This window comes from Ciona intestinalis, chromosome 4, assembly GCF_000224145.3.
Source record: "Ciona intestinalis chromosome 4, KH, whole genome shotgun sequence".
Classification (NCBI taxonomy): domain Eukaryota; kingdom Metazoa; phylum Chordata; class Ascidiacea; order Phlebobranchia; family Cionidae; genus Ciona; species Ciona intestinalis.
The window spans coordinates 2941854-2960531 of record NC_020169.2 but is presented as its reverse complement, the minus strand read 5'-3'; the positions used below and the strand labels follow the sequence as shown (position 1 = coordinate 2960531).

General features: G+C 33.4%; 2 protein-coding genes across 3 annotated transcripts in view; one reads left to right on the top strand and one right to left on the bottom strand.

Moving 5' to 3' along the window:
* Positions 1-4184: 4184 nt before the first annotated feature.
* On the bottom strand, positions 4185-8186 carry LOC100181765 (eukaryotic translation initiation factor 3 subunit M-like). The gene is made up of 10 exons (XM_002130075.4): positions 8040-8186; positions 7747-7873; positions 7151-7289; positions 6803-6926; positions 6304-6482; positions 6010-6109; positions 5610-5691; positions 5363-5506; positions 4843-4903; positions 4185-4485 (listed from the first exon to the last, which is right to left on the bottom strand). Exons 1-10 carry the CDS (start codon positions 8079-8081, stop codon positions 4368-4370), a joined length of 1116 nt encoding a protein of 371 aa, XP_002130111.1. The 5' UTR covers positions 8082-8186; the 3' UTR covers positions 4185-4367.
* A 280-nt stretch (positions 8187-8466) lies between these two features.
* Positions 8467-18678, top strand: part of LOC100184908 (IQ domain-containing protein H-like) — a 13350-nt gene continuing 3138 nt past the window's right edge. Inside the window, exons 1-19 of one of the 2 annotated variants that reach the window (XM_026834189.1) lie at positions 8467-8607; positions 8662-8783; positions 8997-9116; positions 9588-9761; positions 10120-10161; positions 10517-10636; positions 10903-11010; positions 11441-11603; positions 12168-12323; positions 12876-13000; positions 13581-13816; positions 14246-14464; positions 14826-14943; positions 15403-15553; positions 16444-16619; positions 16985-17155; positions 17437-17651; positions 18023-18098; positions 18239-18358. In XM_026834189.1, the coding sequence (XP_026689990.1) occupies positions 8733-8783; positions 8997-9116; positions 9588-9761; positions 10120-10161; positions 10517-10636; positions 10903-11010; positions 11441-11603; positions 12168-12323; positions 12876-13000; positions 13581-13816; positions 14246-14464; positions 14826-14943; positions 15403-15553; positions 16444-16619; positions 16985-17155; positions 17437-17651; positions 18023-18098; positions 18239-18358 (2541 nt within the window). In that variant the 5' untranslated portion in view covers positions 8467-8607; positions 8662-8732. The remainder of the gene's footprint in view (positions 8608-8661; positions 8784-8996; positions 9117-9587; positions 9762-10119; positions 10162-10516; positions 10637-10902; positions 11011-11440; positions 11604-12167; positions 12324-12875; positions 13001-13580; positions 13817-14245; positions 14465-14825; positions 14944-15402; positions 15554-16443; positions 16620-16984; positions 17156-17436; positions 17652-18022; positions 18099-18238; positions 18359-18678) is intronic. The other variant, XM_026834190.1, reaches the window with a different exon arrangement.

The following is an 18678-nucleotide window of genomic DNA, read 5'->3' as shown; positions in this document are numbered from 1 at the left end:
ATCGCAGGAAGCTGTTGCGTCTACGAATACTCGATCGCTATATGCGTATGACTTGTTGTTTGTGCGATTGTGATTGCAATTTGATATAACAGTTTGTTTATCCTTAAGTAGGAACTCGTATCATTCTGTTTCGCTGCCTATAACCATTGCCTTGTTTAGCAGTTGAAATTCCGGTATATCTTTTTTTTCTTTTATGTAGATTTTTATGCGATCATTTACATTTTACAATATCCAAAGTCATGTTTAGTAAATCATGATTATAAAACTTGATGAATGTCGTACCACGCAATATATATGATGTGCTGTGGCTTTTTGCATCCGCTTATATGAGTTGTCAAGTATATGCTCTTGTCTATATAGGTATAGTTTTTATGTGCGTTTGATTCTACAACCCAATAGCGACGAAAGTGTTAGGAATCCAAAATTGCATGTAAGACTCGTGTTGCGAAAAGAAGTAGATTTTTTTTCGGCTGTACGTTGGCTGTGTCTTACATATATACGTTAATGTAATACACCCGTAAAAATGTCAGGGTATATTCCAATATAGTACAATATAGTAGGGTGGGGTAACATGGGACATGTTCTTTCTGCTGTCTTATCCCAATTGGTTTTAAGCTAGGAACATTAAAAAAGTAAAAACGTAAGCTCTCGACTCTGAAAGAGCATTTACTGTTTAATGTTAAAAACACAATTAGACGATCATTGGGGGCATCAGTAGCCTACATCTCTGTATGTGCCATAATGTGTATCAAATCTTATAGTTAATGTTTCCAGATTCTTGATTATTATTTAAATTTATTAAAGCCAATAATTATTAAAGCCAATGTCTGTGCACAAAACGAATATCTGCACAACCCATATTTGTCTGCAATGTTTCACATTTTCACTCATATATTTCAAACGCCTTCTCCAATTTATATTCTTGCTATATATAAAGGGCTAATTTCCGTTGTTACTTGCTTGCAAATTGCTTTGTTTTAATGTTTATTTCCATCACACAGTAAAAGTATTGTTTATTTTTGCCGAGTTTTTAGGAATAAGGAAGAGTATACACAGACACAAGTTGCCATACATCTGTTGAATAAAGAATTCGGACTTAATAATAAATGTGTGTGTGTGGTAATACGGCTGGAAAATTTTGCTTCAGAAGTTCCTAAGGGCAATTATTATTAGTCGTGGCGAGCGTCGGAAGCGCTTCTTCGGGCACGTTTACTTGCTTGTTTGACTAAGTTGTTTCTATAGTTTAGTTTTTCGTTTTGGTTGGACGGCCAGTTGAATTTGAATCATAGTTGAACCTTTTAGTTTTATTAAAGCTTAAAGTTTACTCTTATTTATCCTGTTATATGCAATAGATCATCTTATCGTATGATAATATAGTATACTGAAGTGAGTGTAGGCCTTCTATGGTGTTATATGCAAGAGATCATCGAGGTATTTAGGTTGTGAAAATCATTTAGCAGCTTTATAAAAGAAAAGAAAAAGTTGCTGTTCAAGAAGACAGACGAAGTCTTCAGTGACACAGAAACGAAAACTACGATATCGCCTCGATCAAGCTTGTGTGGGTTACCAGGTACTTTTGCATTTATTTGTTACGATATTAGCGATTAACGGATTAAGAATATGTACAGTAAATTTTAACTGAATACTTGTGTAAAATGGTTTATTAAGCAGTTACCTTTTCGGTTACAATTTGTTCAGGGTTTGTGTATTTATAAGATAAAGAACACGAGTTCACATACATTTACAAACTTTAAATTATATAAGCCATAGTATATTTAATACCCCTGCGTATACGTATCATCAGAAATATACATAGGACGCCTGGTGTGATGGCAAGTAAACCGTGTAGTAGGGTGAGGGAAAATAGGACACGTATCTTTCTATTTTCTTGCCCAATTTGGTAGTAAACAAAGAACATTCATAGAATTATAAAACGACTTCCACAGAGCGTTGTTAATTGTTTAAAACACGATCCGGTTATTTGGATATAATGTGCTAAAGGTGTCCCAACTTAACCCCACAGTACTGTATGTAAAAATACACTCATCGTACTTGTATATAGCCTACATGTGTTGTTTGGCAAACCATTCGTATGTCCATGATGCGCCCATGTTAAACACGGTCTTGTTGCCCAACATTTGGGAGCCATTCTCTTATAGCCTACAACTAATATAATCTTCTTCCAAAATACTCGTACATGTATTGCGCTTCATATCAAGATACTGATGATTTGTGTAGAATACATCCCGGCACTATATACGGGTTACGACAGTGAATATCTTGCATGTTCAAATGTTTAGGGAAATAACGGGTTGTAACGTAACGTGGCAGCCATGGTCGGTGCAGGGCGTACCTTGACAGCAGGTCAGAGTTCCAGTCTCGCTCCATGTATGCAGGTTTTGGACCCCTTGCTGCGTGTACAACTAGTGGTTCGTCATTGGAAGCAATGGTTGCTGGCGCTGTGGAAGAAGCTTGAGATGACAGTTTTTCAGATCTAGTGAAATAATTTGATCCAGAAAAACGACGTGTCCCAATTTCAGACGGAAGATTGGGAACGCTTTGTCTGCGCTTAAAAATATCCATAGAGGCACAAGTCCCTTCACTTAGAATGTCCATGTTCATTTGGATGCTTGGTCTTCTATATGATCTAGACGGCACGCCGCTAAGGAAAAATGGCCGTCTTCTAGCATTTGTTTGTGGCGGAGCTATTACTTTCGTAGCAGCGTCACAGTATTTTCCACTGCCCGACGATGTGGCCGAAACTGCTCTGCTCTTTTTGACAAATTTCAAATCCGACACGTCGAAATTCTGATACTTCGTATCCAAAATTGGCGAAAGAACTTCTTTTGCTCTTCGCCTTAAAACCTCTCTTCCAGGCTCGGTAACAATTTCTTCTCCAGCAGTGCTGGCATTCAGACTTTGTACTTGACTATCCGGAAGGGTGTAGCAAGAGTAGCTTGACCTTCTCGAATCTGAGAATATAACCGACGGCGCCGATTTGATTCTTTTCTTTTTACCTTGCTTCTCAACGACCGGGCGTGACTGCTTACAATTGTACCACGTAGGTTGATCACGTGTTGCAAGTGCACTCTTAACTCTCTGACGACCATTACTTCGCGTACGCATGGTCTCCCGTGTGGGAACCCGCCATCTTACAGATTTTGATGTTATATCTTCCATTTTATACCAACCTTACGTAAAGCTGTAATACCGTTTTAGAAATAAAGGTAGGTTAAAGTTAAAATACCTTAATTACACACGCCGCTAATCCTTTAAACTGATACAGATTTTTCTAAGCCGTTTCAACTTGGTAATGTTTAAACATAAATAGCTTGTTTGTCTGCTAGGTGTAGCGACCACGCCTATTTTCTCCTAAATAAATGTAAATGTGTTTTAACGACTGTTGTTTTGTCGCTATATCCTGTCTCTTTGTTTAAAATATTTCCAAATCTCTGCTACCGTAATGGAAGAGACGAATAAAGTTAATATTAAAACTGTTACATAGGCGTTTAAATTCGTGTCCCCGTATTCGATAATAACAAATTGTCCCATCGTACTTTTCCACTTACTACGTAACATCATACACGGCCGTCGCCTGATTCGGAATATCATTAAGCTGAATAGGCTCCCTGTGATTTCGGTCCCTCGCCATTGTTCTTGACAATGCCGAATGTCGAAAAGAAATCTCGGCCGGGTACTTATTGTTTAACTCGTTCCGCGTGTGGAGGGCACTCATCGAAAGTATGCTACGTATCCTGATTGACGTGTGGACGATCGATCCTTCTGAACTACGTATTCTATTCTTGTCTGGATCGGCGTATGGCCATGATATGACTCCTAAAGCAACATATTGAAACGGTGAAGTAACCGGACACTAGTCTAATTACATAATACGTGAATAACTAAACTAATGCTATTACATAGCCGTTTTAATCACCGCTACAGTTTCGCACGATTTCGGCGTTAAACTGTTGCCCAAGTTCATGCCTTTGAGAATATTTCAGTAGCCAAAGTATATCAGTCACGATGGTAATATTATACATTTTCAATTCTCTTTAATCGATGATGTGTTTTAACCAATGTTACATTGCTATGAAAGATTCTTCGTTGTCTTAGTTAACAGATTTTCGTATCGTTTCATGTACTAGTTTCAAAACACGATAGTTACTAGTAATCGCTACAACTTTTTTCCTAGATGGGTTTGCATCTTTATTTCTAGCATAAGATGATTGGAACACCACATAAATTCGCATCAAAAATCCGACATAATCCAATAATTACTTATGTCACCAGACATTCTTATTTCTTTTCACGCAAAACGCAAATATTCGCACTATAATAACAAAACGTAATTCTTAAGATCTATTTTAAACTTGTAATGTTTGTAGTTTGCCGTTAACTCGGTTGATATTATCTCTCCACTGCTCAAGACGGGAGGCGAGGGATTCCCACTGAGCGCGTCCAAATATACGCTGGCATGCTTGACTGTAAATAAAAATATAGTAAGAAAGAGGTGACAACATTTTAACGGGGTTAACACTGTGGGCGTTTGTGTCCTTGGGTAAGACACTGAACGACCATTGCTCCAACCCACAAAGTATGGCATAAATGGTAACTTGCAAGCGTTCAGAGGAGGTGTATAAAACAGGTCATCCGCGTTACAGGATAAATGAGATACATTTACTCAATAATTCATTTTTCATCATTTTAATTATGTTTTTTGTTAATTGTAAAATGGCAAAAAAAATGAATGGCAAAAAAGTAGTTGTTGGACAAGGTCCTTGCTTATATTTATATATATATATATGCGGTATGTACAATACTATGGTATACACATGTTACCTGACAATCACTTTACGGTTGACATGGTCTATCCTTCCTCTCATAAGTTTGCTTTGAATGGCTGGAAATGGTTCATACAATATTACCATTAGGAACAAAACTAATTTATATGATTTGTCATCCTTTAAATACAAGAATCTATTGACCAAGTCTTGTTACAAATAATTTGTATTTGCTATATCCCAAGTTACACACATGCCCACTGTCACATATATTTTAGCGGGATACATACTGTAACTAAATACACTGTATTTAAAAACATTTACAGTTATATATAATATTATTTTTTTTATTTTAATATTGTTTTTTTTTGTGACTGTAACTAGATAGCTCATTACACTGTATTTAATAGCATTTTAGTTACTGTTATCTATAGTAGTACTACTGTTTTACAGTTTCTTTTGTAAATATTTACTTAGTTTTGTCAGGTTTACACTCAAAACAAACCCCCATGCTCACTGTCCGGTTAACATTCATGCCCTCGTGCCCACTGCCGGGCTTACATTAACGTGATACGTACCATCAATTATGAATTCTTCAACGTCATCTTCAGATATGTCAAGTCGTGCTATGATGTCATCAAAACTTATTTCTCTTGCTGAACCGAAGTTATCGACCAATGTTAGAAGTTGCATTTTCCTTGTGTTGCTTGTGTGGGACAAACCTTAAAAATTAGGAGATTCAAGGTAAATATGAAAACCTTTTACGGTTACAAAAATTTGGAATCATTTGCACTGAAAAAATATGAAAAGTTTTTGGTTTCTTACCTATAGATTCAATAAATTCTTTGTTTGTTTCATAGAAATCTTTGTATTCTTTGATGTTTCCACTCACAAAGATGTTGAGAAGCTAAAATTGTAAATTTATATTACAAAGGGAATTAATGCTGATGTTTTCATAACTTAAAACTAGGATTTTAACTCAAGTAACGGATGGTAATGCCACTAATACAGAAAAAATATAAACCTCTTGTTTGCACCATTCAGTAGTGCTTGGCGTATACGAATGTGATGCAAATGATCAAGTGCTGGATCAAAGCCAGATTCACAAAACAGAATATAGCCAGGCTATCATACTGTTGTCTGGGCGCTTTACCACAGTAGAGTAGATGAACAAAAAATAATAGCAGTTTAACTTAGTTCATATTGATAGATAAGAACCACTCACATCATGTAAAGGTTCACCTTCTAAGAATGTGACAGGTTTTAAAGTAAGTAGTTGATTGAACAAGTATGTGTTTGGGTCGGCTAATGCCTTCGTTATGCACCTGAAACAAAAAAATGACTCCATTATCATCAAAACATGATAATTAGTAAATAAAATGATTTCTGAGACAAAATCAACTTTCGTATTTTAACAAAAACTCTAAAATCGACCATTTTTGAAAAGTTTTTTTTTCTAAAGCAAGCTGTTACAGATGTGTTCACCACTTCTTATACAGAATATGCAAATGCATCAAACCTAATGGCATCTTCTCTTGCTTTTCCAGCATTTTCCTCGGTATAAGATTGAAGTAAAGTGATCATTGTTTCAGCAGCTTCCTTGTTTCTCCCACAGTTCAATTGTGCTTCGTATAAAAGTCTCAGCACATTCTGTCGACCTTCTTCTCCTGCATTCCAATCCTCCAACCATGAAGATAACTGTGGAAAACAACATTTTGTGAGCAAATCTTATATTTTTTGTATACATATTGTAAGATAGGTTGGTACACAAATGTGGTATACATGTACTGATGTACAATATTGTGGGTAAGGTCCTTTTCAAGGACCTGCGATTTAGTCCAGATTTGGCCCATCATTTCAAAACACAGGTACAATAAGGACTGTGGCAGTTAATAATAAAATGGTAAAGAGACAAATTAAAATGGGCTCTAATGGTTACTAATCAATTGGAAAAACTTTAGGGTTGGTCTGATTAACTCAAACATTTTTTTTAGTAAAATAACTTGTAGAGAGCTTACTTCTTTCAAGTTTGTTGGTACGAGGTGAATGCTTCTGCTTACTTTGGCAAGTTTTAACCAAGTAGAATATACTTTGCAGAGAAATGGAGTTTTTGTTGGATAACCATGGAACAGATTATGTAATCTAAAACATAGAATATCTTGCATTAAAACCACATATGTGCAAGGAAAACTTAGATATTATGTTAACTTCACTGTATATATGTGATTAGGAAATATTAACCATAAGTAATAAAATAACAGGTGGCCTTTAGCAAAGCTGCAGTAGTAAAATTTGTTATGCACTTTATTAAATACAGTACATAATCGGCCATTGAGACTAGTTAAGTAGTAAATCTGTTAGCTTACAAGTTTAAACTGACAGGTGCTTTTCCACTTTCAGCGCCCCTTAACAATTGCTCACACAAAAGATCCACAAGCTCACATCCTTTGTCGATTGGAATAACAAATAGCAAGGAAAGAATGCTGTTTACCACTCCTTCGATATCTGCAGAACAAAATGTATGGGTAAAAAAAGCTTTTGGAAAGTAAGCTAAAAATGAAAAGTATGTCATCAAAATTATTTTACATGGTGGTTTTATAAGCATTTTGAACAGGGCTTGATTTTTAGAGAATACAGAAATAAAATATGTTTCAGGTAACAAAGCATTTAAGGTAATGTAATTGCCCGTTCAGGTTTAAATTGTTTAACTTGGATTTAAAGTGAGGAATTGGAGTTTTTTGATTGGTTCTGGTTGAAATACAACACTGTTTACAAACAATTCAGGTGTTTAAACAGTAATTTTTCATTGTGAGTAACAAAGTTTGCTTTAATTGAAGATATGACGTTAATATTAAAGTGTGTTTACCATAGAAAAAATTGGAACAACAAATCAACAGATGGCATTATTATTGGAGCAGCAAAGAAAGTCATTTCAAATTATATTTTCACTAACACTAAATACCTTTTCCTTCTGTGTCTTTCCATAGTTCTGCAGTCGAAATAATAAGTTGTTTGACATCATTGAACAAAACCCCTTCTTCCTTCACTTCAATGTTTTTACTTTTGAAATATTGTTGAAGCTCTGAAATCTGTAAACAAAGTCACAACCGTATTATTTAACCAATTACTTTCTAAAGTATTTGTATCCATATACACATTAGTAAGTGCTTACAACAGTAATATTATTGTAATGGAAAAGTTTTATTAACCAAAGAACAAACTTAGTATTTAACACCTTTTAATACTCATACGAACCTGATCGGCTTCAGAAAGGTCAATAAAAGCCGGTACACTCATTGTGCAGTTTATTGGTGATCAACTGGTGTCGGAAAGTGATATTACACTCCTATTTATCTAACAAAACAAACCTAACAAACGTCTTGAATTAAAAGTTAAAATGCACACGCGAGTCTGAATTCTATTTATTAAAACGGATAACATGTAGCAAGACAACGAAGTTTTTGTATGTGGGGTGATTAAACTTTCTTTGCAGAAACAGAACGGAGTACTATATTTTCGCTATGATTTTGTATAAAAAATATTTTTTATAATTGTAAAAATGTATTTTTTTATATTTTTCAATTATCAGTTTATTAATCAATCACTGAGAAGAATGCAATATCATCAGCTTTGAAGAAACACAGACAGCTTTAGCTATAATATTAAAACATTATTTTTTTATTCCAAAATGTAAAACCGTTTGCAGAAGACTTTATTCTTTGGAGAAGTACAAATCTGTGGTACTTACAATTTCTATTACTCCAGCTGGCCTTTGTTGCCAAGAACAACGCCACGCTAACATCACAGACCGACTGACAATGTAGTAAGACGGCGCATTTAAATTTGTATGTTTACGTCCTAAAACAATGTTTTGCAGATGGCCATGTATGAATCAATTGGTTAGGATTACAAAGTAACGCTTTTAGTCGTCTAACACAGCCTGCAAGGATGGCGGAAGTACAAAGACGGCCTGAAAATGTTGGCCGAATTCTCGTGCAGGTATATTTCAATATCTAAAAAAATAATCTTCTCATTAAATTTTATGTTTTTTTAATTTATGTTGGATGTAACAGCTAGGCTACTTCATTACCACTCTTTCAACACTTTTATCCATAGCGTGTTGTTTTGCTGTTTAATTCAATTTTTTTATTCTATGAATAACATGATCTTCGCTATGGTTTTTAAAGAGATAAATGAAAATATTACGACTAGGTTCAGGAGGATCTGCACAACCTTAAAGAGCAGATGAGTGCAATGAAACTTGAAGGTTCAAATCAGATTGATCTCAAGTCAATTGATGATGCTCTAATGAGAACAGAACAAGGTTTAAAGGTACATGGAAAATTTTAATTGATATTTTATGCTGTATATTTTAGTCTATCATAGATACCCATTCTTATAAACAAATCTAACATTTTGGTTTCTTAAAAGTTACCAATCAGTGTAGTACGATTCTTCGGTGGGCCTGAATAACCTGCCATCCCATTTTTGACACCAATAGTAATTACCAAATCAATGTTTTAGTTTTTAAATGCAGTCACATAGTTTTGTTACAAATAATAAAAATCTTACCTTATAATCCCCCTCATGTAACCACCAACCCCTATAACCACTAGCCTCTTAACTACCAATCTTTAGCACTTTTCACCAGCCTAGTCTGTAACATAACAAAGTACGAGGTAATGGGCCAAATCTGACCTAAATACCAGGTCTTAGACAAGGATCTCACCCACAAAGAATAGAAAACGTAACAAAGTATTTTTCCTGTTGCCAGAATAAATAACATTGTTCTAATTTCCACAGCAAAATGCTGAGTATGTTGTGAGCATGATGAACAATCAAGTGATGACTCTTCCAACTGTGGATGAAGGATCAAGAAGAAGCTCTCGCCCTCGTGCCTCCATGCAGAAGATGCGGGAATCCTCAGGTCGTCCACAACTGCATCCATCTTTGTTCCATGACTCACCTGGAGAGAATGTCAGTTTAAATTTTATCATTGTTTTATTTATCCTTAAATGGCTTGATACTGAAAGGGTGGTTGTGTTATAGTTGTACAATTGTGTTGCATGTGTTTTACCCAAAAATTGAAGAAAAAAATTGTTGATATCGGAATTTGTATTTTTGTACATTTGAACTACAGATTTATTAATTAGTTAGGTAGTGTTTATACCTGTTAAAATTGAATTTGGATCTTCAAATACCAGAAATATACCAAAAATTTATTGTGCTGTTTTATCACCAATGCTTGATTGACTCACCTATTTACCATTGCACAGTGCTTAATGCTTACAGCCAATTCCTAATAATTGGAGGTTATCCATGTTTTATTATGCAGATGGAAGATTGTGAGTTAGTCAATCCAGTGCATATGATAGAGGTATTATTTCATTATAGTGTAAGTTTTTAGGCAGTTTAGTAAGTAATGCACATAAAACAGAGAATACATAGAAATTGTGAAGAATGGAGCAGCATATTACTCAGCTAATACAAAGCAGGATATGCAGATACCATGTGGTTAAAGCTGATAGAAGTTTTAAAAAACTTTTATGTATTATTTTTGTTTTTGGATAGTTTTAGAGTGATTAGTGTTAACATGTGTAAATTTAGACGAGGGCAGTTTATTTGTTATGTTTTTGCAACAGTTCAAGTTCCAACATATTACTATTGTATTTGAATAATTCATAACATATTGAAAAAAATTTGGTATTAATTTTGTCATGTTTTCGTAACAGTTTCAACACAATCTCACTATGAAAGCTTTGCTCAACCCAGAGAATTTAAACAACAGAGAAGTTCTTCATAGGAATTACAACTTTACATTACCTGCTATTAAACCTCCACGCCAAGCCAAGGTAACAAAATGAAAATATTCAAATATCTAACCTTAAACTCGGCATAAACCTAAAAACTGACTGCTTAAACTTTATATTAGAACTAACATTTTCCAAAGAAATTATTATGTTTTTTTGAAAAACAAAAAATTATCTTAAAAAAATTATTTTAAAATCAAATAAATAGTATTTCTAATACGATTTAGTTTCTTACAAAGCCAAGACAACATATTACACATAACTATCCCAATTTATATCACTTTATCTTTATAAATTTTGTTTAACAGTTAATAAACCAGAGTGTTACACGCGGCTGTACAGTTGACCAGTTGTCAGTTTTACCTCGTGCTAATCGAACAGATCCTTCATTACCACCACCATCCATTATGGAAAAGGTAACATACTAGTATTTGAAGATTATATATTGATTTGTTCACAAAAATGTTCACAAAAATATTGTTGTTACGCAGTTTTTACATCATTAATTAAAACATTTTTAACAAAATTTGATAAAGCTTTGCAATTTAATAAAAAAATTGTTTCAAAAACAAACAAAATATATTAAAGTTTTGTGTTAAAATTTTTCGAAATTGGACTAAAAATACAGTTTTAGGGAAAATGATAATCCGGTGCTACGAAAACAAAACCTGTTTTGTTGGTTACATTTTCGAAGCACTAGATTTTTACTGTACTTTACTATACAAGAATCGTTCAACTGCTTGATAGCATGAACATCAGATTAGATTCGCGGAATTTATACAAGTTAGAGAAAATAAGCTCTATTTTTGCAGACATTTTTTTTATTTCGGCTCTTTGTTTTTTCAGGATGCTAAGAAAGGGATTTTAAGTCTTATTGAGCGTGGTTTGATTCCTCCAGCTGCCGAACTGACCCTGGATCCATCACCAGTCCACCATAAACGTGCACGACTACATAATGCAGAGGAAGCTACAAGGAAACAACTGCAATCTGAGTCAAGCGCAAGGGGAGGTAAGTTTCTAAAAGATAATTTTATTTATAAATACAAATTTAGTTTAAAATTTAAATTCGCGGATCTAAAATTTTTAGTTAGTTTAAAATGCTCCAATTTTAGTTCTTTTATAAAATGTTTCTCTCTGGTAATTTTATTTAACAACTAAACTGCTATATAGTTAAAGGTTTATTTTTCGCCCTTTATCGTTTTCTTCATGTTATTTACCCAAAGTTTTGAGTCCACAAGAAATATATCAGAGTAAAACCCTATATCACTACTTAAATAGTGATGTTTATAAGATTTTGCATTTTTACCAGAAAATAATTCTTAAATCAGGGACAAATAAGAATGTTATGTTTCCACGCAGGGCAGTCATTTTTATTAAAATGTTTGCTTGAAATTTCTTTACCTGCTTAACTAATATTTACAATTTTTTTACGTACCCAATTTTTATATTTAAGAAATGTCCCATAAACCTTACATCGCAAGTAAAATAGTAGGATTTCATCAGATTTTCCATTTTTACCAGAAAATAATTCCTACCTATATCAAAAACAAGTAATAATGTTTGTTTTTTACAGAGGGCAGTCATTACATGGCATCTGTAAAGTTAGACTTATCTCATGATGGTCGATTGAAAATTAACGGCAGTGGAAATTCTCAAAGACTTGGAACATCAGAGGGAGCAATGACGGCATCAGTTCCCCCATCATCTGCTAACTATTCAAGATCAGCAGGTAAAACCTAATATCTAAAGTTATGCAACTTCTGTTTACTTATTTATAAAGCTTATTTATAAAGCTTATAAGTACATTGCACAATTGCTTTTTGCAACTTCTGTTTACTTAATAAAGTTGACTTATTTTACTTATGTATTCTATGTTGACTTAAAATGTTAACTTATGATGTATTATTGACGCTTTCCCCATAAACTTACTTGGATTTCATTTTAGTTAATTTGGAACTTTTATTTAATTTACCACTTTCCAGCAATACACTTTAAAACTCTGCAGTAAATATACTTGTAACAGTACCTAAAACTTTGCATAAAATATACCCTTAGTGATAATAGACTTTAATGGTCTGTTTGTATTTTAAATATCCTGTAAACCCTTTTATAGTCCATAAACAGTAAACACTTTTTAAAAACCGTATATTATATAATTAGTAACCATCTGCCTATTTATCTTTTCTACAATAAATGTGTTCGACCTATATATTTCATATTTTTCATATTAAAGAACTTCTTTACAGATGAACAAAATTATTTAAACCCTCTTTCAATCCAGGTTCTCCTCAGCTTCGCTCCGTGCTCATCCAATCCCCAACATCTAGGAAGAAGTCCGGTTATTCATCCACCACAGGAAGGTCTCCTCTTCCTCTTCGTGTGTTTGATGCTCCTCTCCAACCACTTGTAAGGACCCTGGGACGCAGAGCATAATTTGCATTATTTTTCAATATATACTAACATTGCCTGTTATTGTATATAGTATATATACACCAATGACCCACTAGAGATACCTGTAGTAGTTTACAATATCTGTGGTAGACCTTGGTACATTCAACCTAAGTTTGGAGATCACTGTTACCCTAAAATCTCTATTTATACAACAATTTAAAAAGCTGTCTGTAGCAATAAACTAAACTCATTCCACTTAAAATATATTACCTTAAAAAAAATGATTTAGTCTATTTTTCCTTTTGTACCATTTTCGTTTCTCATATACCTTTATACCTATGTACTATTTACCCTTTGTGTATTACCTTCATAAATCAGTAGGGGAAAGATAGGACATCTTTTCATTCTGTTTTCTTCTTCCATTTGGTAGTAATCAGAAAATCAAAGAATTATTAAACCGAATTCTCACAACTTCCATAGACCGCTGTTAATTGTATAAAAAATGACCAGGATATTTGGATATTCTGTGCTAAAGGTGTTCCTTCTTCCCCCACCCTACTATATACATAACACTACTACATGTATATTTTTACAGCCTCCACCAGCCACCCCAGCACAGAAAGAAGAAGACCAGCACCAAGTTGTAGCAGCAGGACAAGGTTACAGTTTCTTTATAACCTCAGGTAACCTCCCAAGATCAGGTGATCCTGAGTTCTCTGCATTCCATCAGAGGTACCTTCTACAGTGGGGCTCAGTGATAACAATGGTTGCAAAGCTGCAGAAAGTTTTACAGGATTATGCGATCCCTACAGCTTATGTAAATGGAGATAGGTGAGTTTGGTAGAAATGTGATGGAAAAAATGATAGTTTGTTTTTTGCTAATATGGCACTCCCAATGACAATTCTGATATATAATTAGGTTGCAGAAATATGAAATGAATATTTTGGTGTTACAATTTATAGTTGTACTTTCCGCCTGCCTCTACGTAGAGGTAATGGGTTCAAGGCTCGTCGCTGCTACCATTTTAGACGTATGTGTCCTTGGGCAAGACACACTAATGGGTTGTCCAAATTATCATCCATACATAAAAAAGAAAAAGTTCCCCCCCCAATAAAAAATAATCACCCACAAATTAACATACATGGCAACTCGTAAAAAACAGAAATAGAACGCCTGTATTATAACGACTGTCTTTTTCTGGCCATGCGAGGATAAATAAAGTTTCATTTATTCAACCCTTTATTTTTGCGTCTCAACAGACTAGCTGAGTTGTCAAGGCATTATGAACTAGAATACCAACCAACAAGAGATGAATTGCTAACTGTACTTGAGAATTATGAAGATGTTCTCGCTATGATTAGCACCCCTGGCAGAAGGTTCCTTGGAACTGATGGACGCTATATCGCTGTATCAAAGATCCAGGCCACTTGGAGGCGATACAGAGACAGGAGAGCGTATCTGCAGTATAGAAAACAAAGGTAGGGTTTTTGTGTTAATGAATTAGAGGTTTTTTTAATTGAGATTGGGTGTTTGTTCCAATATATACCAATATAACTGTTTTAAAACTTCTGTCTTCATCAGTTTAAAAATGATTTTTTTAATTTTCTTTACAAAAGTAAGGAAAAACGTAGCACAATATTTAACTGCATTTAAGTGAAAGATACTTTGTAAAAGTTTATTTTTAAGTTTAAGTTTTATATTTTTAGTAAAAATATGTTTTAATGATAATGTATTCTTCATTAATTTCAGTAACAATTCATTTTAGTAAAAATATGTTTTAGTAATGTTGTATTTTTAGTAAATTTATGTTTTACTAATAATATTAACATTATTACTTAGATGGGCAGCGGGTGTGATTGCTATATCATGGATCATGCATGTTCGTATGTCACGTATGAGAAAACGTCTTCGTCATATTCGAAGAAGTCATCTTGATAACTATAGAGCTCGTGGAAAGGTGTTAGGCTTTCATTTATTTCATTCATAAATATTTCATTTATTTTATTCATTCAAGGCTTTTCTATTGGTGGCTTAAAATTTTAATGCAGAGTTCCTGGCTAAGATTAAAACCTATTTAAATTAAGTGTAAGGCTGAACACTAGTTTTACATTTTTTTCAATATCAAACATTTTTTATAAAAGTTTTACTTTTAAGGTTCAATAATAAAAGTTGAATAGTGTTTACATATTTTGAAATTAATAAGATTTTGCTTAAACTGACTTGGGAATTATACATACAACTTTAACGTAAGTTTTATTTTATTCAGACATTAACTGTAGAATTAACAAATTCCAATATTTATGTAAGTGATTTTTCTTATGCACACTCGTTTTATAACGACTGTCGTTTCCAACCACGCCAGATAAGCAAGTTACATGTATTCATACAATTTTAACTTACAATATATTTTATTCAGACATTAGCTCTAGAATGGAATCGTATAACTTCATCAAGAAGAGTGATTGTTCATGTTCCATCACTTGGCCATCCAACTCAAATTAGATTTGGCATGTCCGGGTTTGATCGAAAGCAAAATGCTCAAATGGCTCGCCTGTGTGACCTTATAGGTAATTCAAACTGCCCAATCATTGTAGTAAGACAATGCCATTTGCTTTTCTAAGTAACATACTTGGTAACTCGTAAGATGGCATGAAGTGTATGAAACAGAACACTTGTATTTAACAACTGTCGTTTACCGGCCATGTGTGGATAAGGTTAGTTACATTCACTCAATAATGGTATTTTAAAAATATGTTTAATTTTAACACAACATGTATATATGTTTTTTTTAAATAATTTTAACATAATTTAAGCTTCTGATGCAGTACATGAGAGCCTCCTAGGTGTTGAGAGAATGGGCTTATTTATCGCCTAAATCTAGGTATCTTTGCATCGTGCATATTAAAATAAAACCCCTAAAGAAGTAATATATACCACTGTCCCAGTTTTTTTCAAAATTTACCTGTTTATACTTCGGAAATAAGGAAAAAAAGACTATATTTATTATCAGTAATAAAAAAAACATTGTAAAACCATGGTAAAAGTTTTTTTAATAAAAATGAATGCTGAAAAGTAAAGTAACTTTTAACTCAAAATTAACAAAACATTGTTTCTACTGATGTAAATGTCCACTTTGTCATAATAATAAACTTATGTGTAATTTGGCCTTGGTAAAAAACAAAACAGATTTAGTATTAAAATGTAAACAAAGAAAAAATTGGTTATAACGGATACAAATGTCCACATTTGTATAAAAATATACCTATGTGTAATTTGGCCTTGGTATACAAATAAAGCCCTAATTCAGTGTCAAAAATATTCATAGAAAAACATTGTTTTTCAAAAATGCAAATGTCTATATTTGTGTAATAATAAATCTATGTGTAAATTAGCCGTAGTATAAAAATAAAACAGGTTGAGTATAAAAAACAAATATAGAAAAACTGTTTTTTCCCAGATACAAATGTTGAAGTGATTTACGTATCGCCTGTTGAAGTTTTGGAAGAACTTCAGCAATATTATTGCAAGCTGTTGGGGTTAAAGGGGGCAGTGGAAGAGGCAGACCCAGAAAAAGTTGGCGATTTATCCACAAGATTTACCATTGTTACACCAGAGGCACTCAACAAATTTCCTGTAAGTTATTATCTGTTTTATTTTTTAGCGTTTATTTTGATTTTTCAGTCAGGATTTTTTGTTATTTTTTAAATATTTTTTTTACTTTTTAGCATTCATTATTATTACAAGAAAAAAATATGCTGTTTTTATTTTACTAGTGAATATAGCATTTTTACGTATAAGCCTACCTACACTCAGGTGTATTACCATAAATAATGGCAATTGTATTCTATTATTTAACTACAGATACAAGACTATAATAGTAACTAAGATACAATAATATTTAACAGTGACTACAGATACAATATTGTTTAATAGTAAATACAGTTATATTGTCATTTAACAGTAACTACAGATAAAATAATATTTAACAATATTTTCAGACCCACCATATGTGTTTGGCTTCCTTGCTTAAATACAGTCCATGTGCATTGTCACGTATTAAGAAGTTAATTGCTGGAAGAGATGCATATTATGTGCCTGGGGTGATCCATAAAGATGATATCTCAGTAGCTGATGAACTCAATATACCAATCCTTGGATGTGAACCAGAGGTAAACACAATTAATGTGTAATTTTTTGTTAACATTTTGAGCAACTGGATTAGCTTGGCGCCGTGGTGAAGTGGTTAGCGCACCTGCCTCTAACCTAGAGGTAGTGGGTTCAAGGCTCGTCGCTGCTATCATTATGGGCGTATGTCCTTGCGCAAGACACTTATAACGGAAATTGTTCCAACCCAGTGGTCACTAATGGGTTGTCCAAATTATTAATATAATAAAACACTAATTTAAATATATATTTTTTTAATAATTTGCAAACTTTTTCTGTCTCCCAGATCTGCCATCTGTACAGCAGTAAATCTGGCGGACGTCGTGTGTTTGCTGCCGCTGATGCAACAGCCCCACCTGGTGACCATGATGTGTACTCGGCACAGCAGCTTCACGAGTCAATGGCGAGACTCATATGCGAGAACCCATACGTTACCAAGTGGTTGATGAAAATTGATTCTGGTTTTGATGGAAGGTCCATTGCTTATATTGAAGTTAACAAGTAAGTGATTTATTCTAAAATTTTAGAACAGCATTTCTTTAAAAACTCTTTCTTATATATACATAATATATTAATATAAACATTGTTTCCAGGTGTATGGTAATTGTAAAACAGCCTTACTGGCAATTTATTATGTGCCTTTGTTTTAAAGTCTATTTACCGCTCAAAGTACTTTTAGGCAGCAGGAAAAAAGAAATTGATATACAGTATGTCAAACAGTGGCATTTTATTGAAGTGCCAAAAAGCTCTTTTCTAATAAAGATATGCTTGACAACAACAAGTAATATATACAAAAATCGCTTTTTAGATTTTAAATGTTTTTAAAAGGTACAGTTCAGTATTTTAGGTTTAATACGTGTATACATTTTCAGGCACCTTCCATGTTATTTATGGATGCTTAGAGAAAGTAGAAGATATGGGGACAAGTGGAGCAAAAAATGGGCTCAGGTGAGAGCTAAATTTATCTATTAAGCGGCAGCACCTTTATTTACGCATCTCATATTTATTATTTAAAAAAAATGCTTTGTGAAATTGACATATACCAAGCAGTATCAGGTTTTGGTAATTTATCAGTACCTTTTACACAGGATGCTGCATACACCAAGGTGTTATGTGAGCTTCCAGATGCTCTGGACAACTTTGCTTGCCCTGCGAACAAAGATGTTTTCCCAACATGGGTGGATTTTCTTGATGCTTTTCTTGGCCAGGTAAACTAATTACTCAATATTTGATCTTCGAAAAATGTAAAAAAAGACAAATTTCTGATAAAACCTTCAGCCCGTTTATTTCTTCTATATGAAACTAATGGAAATCTTCTTTTTGTAGTTTAAGGTTGAAATTCGTTGAAGGTTATATTGTAGTTTTAATTTAAAAGTAATACTGTATTGGAGATATTGTAGTTTTAGATTAAAGGTTATATTTTAGTTTATAGTTAGGGTTATACAGTAGTTTCATATTAAAACCAAATGTATGGTAACTGTATAATCACTATTAACACTATTTCTTTATTTTCAGGGTGGTATTATTG

Coding starts and splice junctions, on each gene's coding strand:
- LOC100181765 (XM_002130075.4), bottom strand. CDS start 8,081: ATGAGTGTACCGGCTTTTATTGACCTTTCTGAAGCCGATCAG. Junction 7,290..7,746: donor GAAAGACACAGAAGGAAAAG/GTATTTAGTGTT, acceptor TTTGTTCTGCAG/ATATCGAAGGAGTGGTAAAC. Junction 5,507..5,609: donor AGAATTTATTGAATCTATAG/GTAAGAAACCAA, acceptor CTAATTTTTAAG/GTTTGTCCCACACAAGCAAC.